Source organism: Homalodisca vitripennis, chromosome X (genome assembly GCF_021130785.1).
Source record: "Homalodisca vitripennis isolate AUS2020 chromosome X, UT_GWSS_2.1, whole genome shotgun sequence".
Classification (NCBI taxonomy): Eukaryota; Metazoa; Arthropoda; class Insecta; order Hemiptera; family Cicadellidae; genus Homalodisca; species Homalodisca vitripennis.
Window position 1 is genome coordinate 116,694,363 of NC_060215.1, and position 13,339 is coordinate 116,707,701.

Sequence of the window (13,339 nt, forward strand, 5' to 3'; positions counted from 1 at the left end):
GTACTTTGATCGCACTAAATAACCAAATTTATATGGTGCTGTAGTAATTTATATTCAAATACAAAATAAAGTGTTATGTTACATGAATATAATTATTTGTAAGTTAAAAGCAAAAAGAGCCATTAAATAATAAAGGCATAGTGTTAGATTTAATCTTATTTTAAAAAGGCATAACAAACTGTACTGTGCTTTAAAAATTATTTAGTCAATATTAAGTGTAAAAAACAAAATAAGGGTGATTTTAGATTTCAAAAAATGTTTAAAGTGTTAGAAATGTTAAAACTTCAAGCTTCTAATAAAGTATTTTTTATTAGAATGTTCAGTTCCTTAATGCTATTGTTTGTATTTAAAAAATGTTGAATCATCTGCATATAAAATTTTTGTGACAGAGGCCAACTATGAATAACAGCCAAGAATAACAAAGTACCTAATATGGATCCTTAAGGGACACCATATGTGACATTTACATCCAGAGACTAGTTACCTTTTGTTTTCCGTTGCTTGGATAGGATTCTAGAAATGGGAATGGTACAATTACAATTAAAATACTGACACAGTAATTTTAGAAGTTTAATCACATTGCAAAAGTAATCGAAATTTAATATGTGACTAATATCATTTAGATCTAAAAAGGCTACTTAACCTGTGACAAGTTCTTTTGTTTATAACTTTAGCGAATATTAAATTATAAAATTTTAGGTCAAATTGGTGCAAACCGTAAGACCAGCATTGAGCAATTAAAGTTAATAGAACGTACAACATATAAATGATGAAAACTTTCTTTGTGACAGTTTTAATATAAAAACTATTATCTGAATTTTTACAAATGGCAGCACCAAGTTGGAGCTAAAGTGACAATGGCAATAACAGTGGTTTGAATTTGAATACCGATTTTCCTTTTACATGGTAAAAATGAAAATAATTCTAATGATTTTAATTTTAAAATACTAGCCATTTTTACAAAACAAGGAATTTTACTCTAACTAGTATACCACTTTTGCTGAAATCAGAAATTTTGGTTTTCCCACAGCCTTTTCATCTGTAACAAATATAAAATCAATATTAAACTAATTTCAAGACAATTTGTGTACTCAATTCACTACTTACAGCATCTTATTTTTAAGCAGTTAAATGTCAGAAGGAGTTTCTAAGTCAGAGATAAGTTAAACACCTTCAGAAATATTCTGTCCTGAAAATCTTACAACATCCAAGTTAAAATAAGAGTAAATAATTATTCAAATGTTCCAGCTTGTTAAAATTTGTGTATACTTGTACTTTAAAAGCAGAAAAAGGAAAATGTATCGAAAGCATTACTTACATAAATACTTATAACAATTCAGGACACATTCTCCATATACTTCTCATGTAAAGTATATATTTATCTTTAAAACTTAATTTTTTAGATTTTAAATATTTTGTTTGTAGTTGAATTCTCCAAGAATTATTGGGTTAAAATTAGATTACTCCTATATCAGAATCAAACAATACCATGCAATGACTGAACTGACAGGTTATGGTTTAGAAGAAATCGTGCTAGATTTGAAATCCCAGTTCCCATTTCCTAGAACAATCTTTTTCCCAATTATTTTATCATGAAATATATCTAAACCCATAAGTATTGTATTGGAGTTTATGATGAACTTTATTCGTAAGAAATGTTAAGTCAGTGAACCAGCTTTATGTTTAAATAAGTCCATAAGATTAGTATTGTAAATTACTACATTACTGAGACACTAAAGAATTGGAGTTCTTTTAATTACTTAGGAAGCATTTTAAGTTTTTTTTTGTCCATTGGAAGAAAATTTGGACAAATCTTTGAACTTCAATTTCAATTTCGATTCAACTAAATCAATTTTTTCATAGCTTCAAGAATAGAAGAATATTTAAAAGGATGAATTTAAGCTGTCTACTTCCAAAACCCTACGGGAAAAACCACTGTAAGGACCAATCTCTTATTCTCCATCTTTTGTCACCTTGGCACCATCCAGAAATGAATTCCGCTGAGGACTTAATCTACAATCATCCAAAATTTCTGTGCTTCAGAAATCCAATATATTAGGAAGAGCTTTTGGCTGGGAAGTTAGCTGAGTTTTGGTTTGTGTGAGTTGGTGAAAGTGCTAGATGGAAATTAGAGGTAATTTGGGATAAAATCTTACTTAACCCTTTCAGGGCCAGGACCAAATATGAGATGTTGCAAAATTTTTTCACATATAATATCCGCTTGTGACTAGTCAAAAGTGCCAGGTTAAAATTGGCGATTTTGCAGTCTCTTAGATTAAAATGTGTAACTTTTCATAAAAATTAGAGAATGAGCTAAAAGTTGCACCAAATTTCTCGTATAGATAGATACTATCAATAAAAAAATATATAGATGTAGTTTTAAGTAATTTAAAATTTTAAAAAAAAATTATGTTTTAATAGATTACATAAAAAAAATTTATTTTTTTAGTAAATAACTAAAGAAGGAAAAATAATTTTACCATGGGAAGCTATTTTATTATATTGTACATTTATAAAGGAACAACCATACAAAATTTTGTGTTATTTCTCTCATAAATAAATTTTTTATGACACATTTTGTATCAATACGCATAATTGTACTTCGCAACAGTGATAAAGCAACTGACTCTTACACTGCAAGAAACTTAAAATAAATATTTACGTTATGGATGTACCGGTAAACAGATGATTGTAGGATCCATAAACAGTTTCAATACAGTTAAAAACACTATTTACCAAGAAATATTTACACAATTTTATTTGAAATTTATTTACACTTTTTCTATTTACAAATATGCTACTTACAATTTCACTCCCGTGAGATCGCAAATTGTCAGTCATTGTAAGTACTACACACAATAGCTAAGCACGTAACTACTAATACTACTAATATTTACAACCACAAAATAAAATAATGAAGAAGAATCTAGCATACAATAGTACGATTACACTAAAGCATAAAGAATTAACAACAATAGAACGAGCAGCTGACAATGTCACGTGACAATTATTACGAAATAAAAATGCATAGACCAAAATAAAAATGATATTCATATTATGATCTACAAATATACCAGGGAATAAAAATCATAAAACTTTAATCATTTGACGTCGTATTTATTTAAGAAAACGACGAATATCAAGGTGACTATATATTGCCGCCTGGCACTTTTCAGACGCGATCTATGGCGGCAATATATTGCCGCCTGCCCCGGAAAGGGTTTAAACACATTTTGTTAACACCATTTATCTTTATATTGTACCAGTATATACCCTTTACTTTGTTTGATGAGATTCTCAAACTTGGAGTCTATAAATAACACCACAAATAGACTGAATATGATTTCACTCCTTCTTTAAAAAAGTGTGTATCCTTAAAAATTAATCTAAGTAAAATATTCCCATAATACCATGTCATTATGAAAGAAAGAGGTAGTCATGTTGATGCCAAATTAGATTTCCTGAAATATCTTTAATTTTACTTTGACTTCTGTTCTTGATGTTGAAGCAAATGTGTTCAAAGACATTGCTGAGATTTTGTTGATAACAGAGTTAGTTACCTACCTTAGCTCTCCACACTTGCAAGGATTTATGAAAGGTATTTGACTATCACAAACTAGACATTATTTTTAGATATAGCTGATCCTCAGTTGAGCAATGAAACCAGATTGATGATATCTATTGTAATTTCAAAAGTGTCTCTTTTTGAGGATTGGATAAAGTTCCTGGCTAAAATTATATCACTTCTAAATAAGTTTTAGATTGTTATTTGGTGGATTTTTATGCTAATAATTATGTCATAGTTCAGAAATGCGTCAAGTTTTGAATTTGAGACTCAAATTCTTTTTGTTAATGAACAAAATTAAATATAATACAAACTGCAAAATTGTTTATGCTCATATTAAGAACTATGCAATATTATAATAGCCAGAGATGCCGATAAGAAGGACTTGGGTTTTATGTGCATCACATGGTTTATGAAGCATAAAACAGGACTTCAAACTTACGTCTGTCTCTGAGAAAATAAAACACATAGTTTCTCATCATCACTCTTAGTAATCATACCTTCAAAGTCGGTTCTTCCAGTCGAATCTTTCGGAAGTCAGGGTAGTACGTAAGGACAGTGAGAGCGAGGACTAACATGAGAGTCCATTCCATGATTGCATAGGCAAGGTGCCAGCCCCATCCTGCCTGTGAGGGCTCCCAGTCTAACATGTCCTTGATGTCATTACCTTAAATATTTCATTTGACAAATTAACTTGTAGAGTGAAATTGTAGTAAGAAAGGTTATCTGCTATTCCAACTAAAATAACTGAAAGAAGGCATGGAATTTATGGTAAAAGCAATCAACTATTAGCTATTATTATCTATTGGACACCCAGAGGCAGAAGTTCTGTTACTATTTTGCTTTGTTTTAAACTCTCTACCTTATTTTAATCTTGCACTGAAACATTTCCTACATTATTCTCTTTGAAAATTCTCACACTGACTAATGAACTTAAAAAAACATTTAACCCGTTCTATACTAACAATCTCATCTGCACATATTAGTGTAAATGTCTGAGCAGGTGATTATTACCCACAAAAAACTCATGAACAAAAACTGTTGGACTATCTGCTGCCCACGTTTTAGGCACAATTTAGAAATTTTTATGGAAACAAACTTTCCATTACATAGATGTTGACACTTAATTACATCTTTCTGCCCATATCAATATATTAAATAAATAACTTCATCCAGGTATGCTTTGAGTATACTAGTTACAATAACATATTTGGAAGTTGGTATAGCTGTGTAATATATATGCCCATGTGTACTCAATGTTGAGTTATGGAATTACTTTGTGCTTTTAATTGCTCAGATGTGCAAAAACTCTTTATTAGTCAAAAATTAATTATTAGAATAGGTTATTACAATTCAAGAACAACATGTAAAGCATTATTTAAAAATTTAACATCCTTACTTTGCCATGCCATGATTGAAATGCTTAAATTATAACAAAAAAATCCTGATCAATTTGAAAAAAATAAAAATTTAATCATAGATATCATACAAAAAATTGTAATTTTTTCAATATCCGGCACATAAACTAAAATTATTTGAAACTAGTCCTCTTTATCTAGGTTTGAAATTGTATAATATTCCACAGTCCTATAAAAAAACTTCCCTCGTCTAAATTTAGTAAAAAATTAAAAGAATTGCTTATTAAAAAAAAAAACATATTATAATGTAAATGAATTCTTTGAATACAGTGTATGATGAAAACGAGTAATAAAAGTATATCTTTAATAAAAATGTTTAAATGGTTTTAAGTCTTAGATTTATTTTAAGTTTTATAACGTTTATTATATCAATGAAATATGTATAAAAAGTAATGTTTTAGAATAAGCTTTCGTTATATAGTTTTAATCATTGACTATGTACCTGTTTTTTTATTACATTGTGATAACAGAAAACGTATTGTACAACAAATATTTGTCTATTGTTTATGTATCTTGAATTATTCTAATTTTATTAATAACTCATGTTGATACTGTTATGGTTTGTTAAAATCTAGTTGTTTTTTACACAAACAGAAAAATATATAGAGCTAATTTATTTTGAATGTAGGATATTAATTTACTTAATCACAGCATTAAATGGACAGAAAGTTATTATATTTTATATTATATCATCAGTAAAATGGAGCTTATTTTTTTAATAACTGTTTTTTCAAAACAATATTTAGTTTTAAATAAAGTTACAAAACATTTATCCTACACTACTTTCGAGATTTAAACCTTTATTATTATTTAACTAAAGTATTTACTGAAACTCTACTTTAATTCACTGTTATTTTTGGATAAGGTGTTAATGTGATATGTTCTAAAGACAGTTTTGTTAAAATTATTGAGTTAACTTAGTAATAGAATCTGTTATGAATATTTGACGAAACTACAAATTGACCTTCTTGCTCACAGTCATTTAATACCTGTGCCATCATAAAAATGTTAAAACAAAAATTTTAAATGTTTGACGGTTCCAAAAGTATTTTTGTTAATACTGGTGGACTCCTGCTTAAAATCCTGGTAGACTATAATTATTTATATGCAACTCCAAACACTAAGAAAGTAAATAAACCGTTACTGATGTATTGACACTTTCTTAATGGCACATATTACTTTATTGCACCTAGCCATTTTATACAAATTCTCAATAAACCACAAACCATAAACCAATAAGATATGTTGTTTACTGGTCTTTAAATGAGAAAAGTAAATAATCGAAGAAAGGAATGTGTTATATTTATAAATAAAGCAATGTGCTTTTCCTACTGTTTGCAGCTGTTATAAAATTAATTTGTCTTAATTTACAATTATGATACAAAAGAATTCACTATTATTAATGCCACAAAAATTGATGCCCACAACACATGTAAGGAAAGGAATGCCATTCAACTGTTATACTTTTTAAGACAAGCACTCCTGTTTGTAATTAAAAAAAAAAAAACAACTAATATTTTAATTCATTTAGTAGGGTAGTGTGTCAACAAAATCAGTTTCTTTTTTCAGTAAATGCAGTAGACATTGTGTCCTTATAAGGTATATAACATGATAATAAAGAGGAATTTCATTCAAATATGGTGCAAAATGTATAACTAGTTAAGAATATGTTTACACCTGGGGATGTATGTCTATAACCAAACTTATTCAATAAACGTGAATTCTTTTTATTTAAAGAATATTACAAACATTCTAAGAGATTGTTGTTCAAATTAATAAGCATCAAGGGCAAAATCAGGTAATCTGGTTAAAAAAAAAAACATTTATTGTTCTACCTACAGGAAACACAACTTTAATTTATAATACTCAAGACTAACCTGTGAATAGTTTGGTGGCCATGTAGTCACAAACGTTGCAGCCAATGTTGAGGGCTAGCATGAGGAGGCTGAGTATCGCTCGCAACACAAATATGAACAGAGAGTTCATCTCTGGCGCCATCCAGAATGAGAAAACCGTCTTCATACGTGAAAAGGATAACAAAATTGAAAAATTCAGTATTTGAGCATAACATAAAATATATTATCATTTTCAGACTGGTTTCTTTTAGTTGCTTCAAATCAGGATCTACAGAACTTGAATTAACCAAACCTCAACAGCACAGTATGTTTACTTTGAACTTGCTCCAAGCTTACTTGCCTAAAACTGATAAGCTTGCAACAGGCTTAGGAAACCAAACTGCAAACTTTGTATAAACTCATTTTAAAGACCGAAGGTGGCAGTTATGTAGTTTGTTCTGAATTCTAAAGACAATGTCAAGAATAACCTTGGTTTCATTAAACTTGTTCCAAGCTTGGACCTTCAATGCATAGAATAAGTCAGTTACTCAAAATTTTTATGAGCTTATAATGCTAGATCTAAAACATGCATGAGAAATGGAAGCAGACTAATTTTAAGCATGTTCCAAGAATAGGTCTTTGAGCTAGTGCACAACTAATTTAACATATTTGCTTAAGATGTTACCATACTGATAATTAAATTCTAACTCACCAGTAGCAATTCTTAACATTTTCCAATTTCATTATATGGCATGAACAGTAAATTAACTTATTGTAAAATACATGTAAAATTTATTAACTTTGTAAAGCCATGAAAGTGAAGGCTCATTGTGAAATCAAGTTTTAAAATATTACAGCTGTATTCTAACCAACTCTATGAATCTTGATTAACTTTAAATATTTGATTCTATCATGTTCTTTACTAAAGTAACTGTCTAGGTAGAGATATAGACTTTTGCTGTCAACATTAGTATTCATAGATTGACTTTGATTGTCATAGATTGTTAATTATGATTACTTCTTTCCTATAAACCTACATACAAGAAATATTAGATTGTATGGAAGGCTACTTTTGGATATAGATTAGGCTTAGGATAGAACATGCAGTACTAATTGTTTAGGTAGCAAGATATGTCTATCTACCCTACTGAACATGTATAAAAATAACACAATATGAATTTGTACACACATCTCAATTATCAAATACATAAATAGCAAATGTTGCCTGTATCATCAGCTGGACTTGTCAAAAAACTTTCCTTGCAGACACTTGAGATGCAAGTCTCAAATCACATTCACTTAAATTGCCAACTGGACTTTTCATAGAATTTTCCTTCCAGAGACTAGACATGACAGTCTCACATTATATCCTCTCGACCTAATTCATCAACTGGACTTTTCAAAGGACTTACCTTGCAGAGCTTACAGATGCAAGTCTCAAATTACATCCACTTAAATTGCCAACTGGATTTGTCATAGAATGTTCCTTCCAGAGACTAAAGATTGCCATCTTTACATTACATCCTATCAACCAACTAGACTTTTCTCTCAGAAGCCAGGGATGCCAGTCCTTGTTATCAAAAGTAAGGATGAATTTTTTAGTAATGAACTGTAGCTTCCCTTTAAAAATGTTGAGATTATTAATTGATGTAATTCTTTAATTACGTTTAAAGTATCTGATTACAGACAGTTTTAGCTAATTGGTTCATATTTTTAAAACTTGTTATGTTTAACATTCCCTTTAAAATTATAGCCACTGTTGTTGACAAACCTGGAAGACAAAATAGATATTGGCACAGTAAAAGCAGCACTGCGCACCGAAGTAGTGTACTCGGATGTTGTTTGTAATTTGCCAGTTGGCCACGAGGAACAAGCCTACCCCGGAGATGAAGCCGACGACGGTGGCCAGCAGGTTAGTCCAACTGCTAGGTCCCAGGTCCGGGCGGCACAGCGAGAACTCTCGGACTTGGGCGTAACGGATGTAACCAGCAAACAGCACTAGAAAAACAAAGAGTTAGTCTTGGTCAGTGGTATATCTAGACTCAAACCAAACATCATGTAATCTCCAGAAGAAAGGTTCACTAATGGCTGGTTTATACCTTCTAGTTGAACCTACACTGGTTATAGCCCATGTGTCACTTATATCCGACCAACCCTATGAATATTCAGTAGCACCACATCATTAATTGCAATTGACAGGATATCAGGGTAAAATATGAATCTATAACAGAGTAACCTCCTATTCTTCTAAGGTGACTTGCCTGAGATATAGTGTGCCCCAAATCTCTTCTTATGGGATCTCAGTAGGAGGTGGCTCCTATCCTCAACCTTAACCATCCAGAATATCCTGTCATCCCGGAATCAAGCGCAAAAGTCCTTTTTGTTCTAAGTAAAAAAATCTCGTAATTCGTTGGCCTTCAATAAAATTATTTCCCGAATAAAGTGACTTTGTCTTTTTGTAATATAACATTATCTATTAGATACAGGTTGCTTACAAATTTGAACCATATCTGTAAGAAATGGTTAAATGGATATTATTATTGAATGTATGCACTACAAGAAAACACTAAAACATTATTTACTATATTTTCCAATTTTGTTATGTTTTCTATTGGTACAACTGAGATTTGCTTTTGAGTACTAAGTTTGCCTTATTACTGATATAATCTTTGTAATGTAATTTATTATCTTCATTCTCTTACTCTCAAACTTCTTCAGTGTTAGATATAATTTTATTCCAGTTACGAACTGTTTTGGTATTTACCACTATTATATTAATATTCTTGATCAAGACTATTAATTTTTTTAAGAATTGTTCATGACTAAGTACCTGAATTTATATTGTTCGCTTAAATATCCAACTGATTTTTATAATTTAGACTGAAATAATTAGATAAGTCTCTGCATGTATACTATAATGCCTTGAATAAAAATATATTCTATTCTAAGCTATTGCTTGATCAATACTCATTAGCTTTTAATCCGTATGAAATATAATTACTTACGTTTTATAAATAATTTATATACACTTGTTTCCCATAGTTAAGTATCTGAACTGCTTTTATAATTTCCGGTAACTCGTAAGAGGCCAATGAGCGTTTAGAATAACAGTGTTTAACAACCCATGTCAGTAAGGCTGCTACTGGCTCTAGTTAGATGATGAAACAGTTGAGTTATTGCTGCTGTCAGAGTGTGCCCTCCAGTTATGGATATGGGTTACACTTGTTATTCTACTGGGCACTGTGTCCTTGGCAGGTCAAAAGGTCATGTTTTGTATGCATCCTCAGCCCTTGAAAAACTCTTGATATTATCTTCTGTCTGATTTCCATTTTTGGAATAAAACTAAAATGGTCATAACACCACTTCCTTTGTAGGTTTTCTCTTGTTTTTAAGTTTTATTACGCTGTTTCAACAAAGTCACAAGAATCATAGCCAAGCTCTTGTTACTTGAAGTTACTACACAAAATACAAGAGTGGTTTAACTATAGTGGTTTATTTTTAATTGATTACATTTTACATAATTACTTTTTTATCTAACATATTTTATGCCATATATACGTTTATTTTTCATACTAAAAATAGCATATTTATACTAAAAGAATTCAGATTGCATTTTTTTCTATAGAAACCCTCAAGATATTTGTGAATGTTGAATTTAGCTCTAGTTCACCTTCGTCCCAACATATTTATTTTCAAGTGATGTTGAAAAGAATATAATTTTGAGACTAATAAAATAATTACAGGTGATCTTAGTAGTATCCACATTTGTACTTGTTCGTTCATTCAAAAGGTAATACATTCAAGAAGAACAATTCTTGTATGACTTTCAACAATTTTTGTTCAGATAAGTTATTCAATATTTGTATAAAATTTCAAGATGGCAACAATCAAGAACCTTTAAAATGATATGATCACATAATATTTCAGCTATAATGCTTAATAAACATACTGGTTTCTTTTCAATTAGTACCAAATAATAGTCTGTTAGATCTATTAGTGAGATATGGCTTCGCCTCACAACCAAGGGGACCACAGAAAAACTCCACCTAAAACTTTAAGAGTAGGTGACATATCTATGCAGACAAAAACACCAATACAGTCACTGAATCTAAATTTTAATGATATTTTTAATTACTATTATGTGTCTTTTGCTTTATCCATAATAATATACCATTCATGTTTGTGCCAGTGTCTAAACCAACAGACACAACCGCCAGATAAATAATGACTTGCCAGGATATACACTGTATTATTTAAATACTTATACATAAAGGTGTATGCTACTTTTATATATATATATATATATATATATATATATATATATATATATATTCTGTAATAAACCATAATCTTAATTTTTGGTTACTCTTGGAACAGATCTCATATTATATGTCACATACACAAGTATTGTTTCCTACATAGCTATTATCTACTTATCTTCAGAACTTGAGATATTTCATATTTTCACATTGGTTAAAAAAAAATCAATAAAATAGCTGGAGAATGATAAAGTCGACTTGCACTTTGGGCCACAGCACTAAAAATGTTCTAACCTGACAGTTTGGAGTCGGTTGGTTAGCGTTGCAACTATAAATCTAGTAAAACACTTACGGAGGAATGTGGCGATATTGACAAAGAGGCCAAACCAGCAGCTCTCTGGTGGTAATGCTCCTGTGGCACTGATGGATGGCAACCATGGGTACACATGTCCAGCAGTCACTGACAGAACGTATCTGGAAAATGCGTGGACCGGCTCAATAAAAAATGGTACAATCCATTATGGCCAGTATTACTTTCTCTTCCAGGGGAATGCTATTTTTAAATCTTTAAAAATAGATTTAAGAATAATGAGTTTGAACTTTGTTAAATGTATATTTTTTTAGCTGTCAGTAATTTTTGCTAGTGTTTAGTTTACCTTTTCAATAATAAAAAATATGTAGTATACAATGGTATTTTATTGGTCTATATTATCATATTCCCTTCAAAGTTCGATTATAGATACACTCTTCCCTTCATCCATAAAATCTTTCATTTTGGGAAGCTTCAGGCTCAAATGTGAATAAGGTGCTACTAATAAATGCATTCTATATTTAAAATAGTCTTTTAAAATATTTAAAATAATGATAAAATTCTCTTAGAGCAAATAACATACAAGAAGTCATTCACACACAAGAATAGTTTTAACAAGTTAGTATGATAAATACGGTTATCATTTCTTGAGTTTAAATTAACACAAGAGTAATAACTCTATTGAAAAAGAAAGGAGCTTATTGTACTTAAAATCGTATTTAGTAAAACAATCATCACTTTGATTTGTATCAAATGATTACAATATAAATAGTATTATAATTTTTTTATAGAAAGCATAGAACAGTATTTTATTTTACTTTACCATAGTGCAATAAGTTCTCTGATCATTTAAAACACAAGTATGGAACTATATCCAGTGCCAAATAAAGAGAATGCTCAGCTGAAGGCTATTGAGCCAACAAAGAGGAGAAAGAAGCAAATAACGTACAAGAAGTAATTCACATAAAAGAATAGTTTAACAAGTTAGTATGATAAATACGGTTATCATTTCTTGAGATTAAAATTAACACAAGAGTAATAACTCTATTGAAAAAGAAAGAAGCTTATTGTACTTAAAATCGTATTTAGTAAAACAATTAACACTTTCATTTGTATCAAAATGATTACAATATAAATAGTATTATAATTTTATCATAGTAAGCATAAAACAGTATTTTATTTTACTTTACCATAATCCAATAAGTTCTCTGATCATTTAAAACACAAGTATGGAACTATATCCTGTGCCAAATAAAGAGAACGCTCAGCTGAAGGCTATCAAGCCAACCAAAGAGGAGAAGAATGGTCTACTTACGTTATGATGAAAGAGATTGGTAGCCAGAGAGCAATGACGATAGGAAGCCAATATACTGGCATGTGCGATATACCCATGGCCTGCCTAGCCTTAGCCAATACTGGTGATAACCAGACTCACTCCCTACCCCATTATCTTATCACAGACACTCATCCAAATCAATGACATGTCTCATATTTACAAAGTCTTTCCAAAGAATATTGACATTTAAATGTATTTTTAGCTTGATTTCTCTCTCTTTCAAGTACTTCCTGTTTCAGTAAAATTTTTATTAAGAAACCTGTAAGGGTTTTACTTAGAAAAATAAAATAAAGTCAAGTGATGTAAGGTTTTAATATGTATGCTACTTTAGAACTAAAAATAACTTATGACTAAGTAAGTGTCTGTAAAAAGTATATGAAGAATAATTACAAAAAATAACAGAATAAAGTTGAAATGAATAATTTTAATAGCAATCTCACTTGATTTCTATTAAACATTTCTATAAATGGTTAAGATTTCCATTTTACGGCTAAGATTACATTTCCCTAATTAATCATGTGATCATATCTTAAGTACCCCTATAAAAATACAATTTAATCAATTTTGATTTTTTTGAATACTTTGTTCACCCTCCCTAAAATTTTAAACTACAACA

General features: G+C 30.0%; 1 protein-coding gene across 1 annotated transcript; it reads right to left on the reverse strand.

The window, feature by feature from the left end:
• Positions 1–556: 556 nt before the first annotated feature.
• Positions 557–12,829, reverse strand: LOC124369819 (DNA damage-regulated autophagy modulator protein 2-like). The gene is made up of 6 exons (XM_046827934.1): positions 12,703–12,829; positions 11,430–11,551; positions 8,590–8,816; positions 6,861–6,999; positions 4,066–4,232; positions 557–1,039 (listed from the first exon to the last, which is right to left on the reverse strand). The coding sequence occupies exons 1-6, from the start codon at positions 12,777–12,779 to the stop codon at positions 1,007–1,009; spliced, it is 765 nt and encodes a 254-aa protein (XP_046683890.1). The 5' UTR covers positions 12,780–12,829; the 3' UTR covers positions 557–1,006.
• Between the last annotated feature and the right edge of the window lie 510 nt (positions 12,830–13,339).

Coding starts and splice junctions, on each gene's coding strand:
- LOC124369819 (XM_046827934.1), bottom strand. CDS start 12,779: ATGGGTATATCGCACATGCCAGTATATTGGCTTCCTATCGTCATTGCT. Junction 7,000..8,589: donor ATATCTATTTTGTCTTCCAG/GTTTGTCAACAA, acceptor TCACGTATGAAG/ACGGTTTTCTCATTCTGGAT. Junction 1,040..4,065: donor TGGAAGAACCGACTTTGAAG/GTATGATTACTA, acceptor TATTTGTTACAG/ATGAAAAGGCTGTGGGAAAA.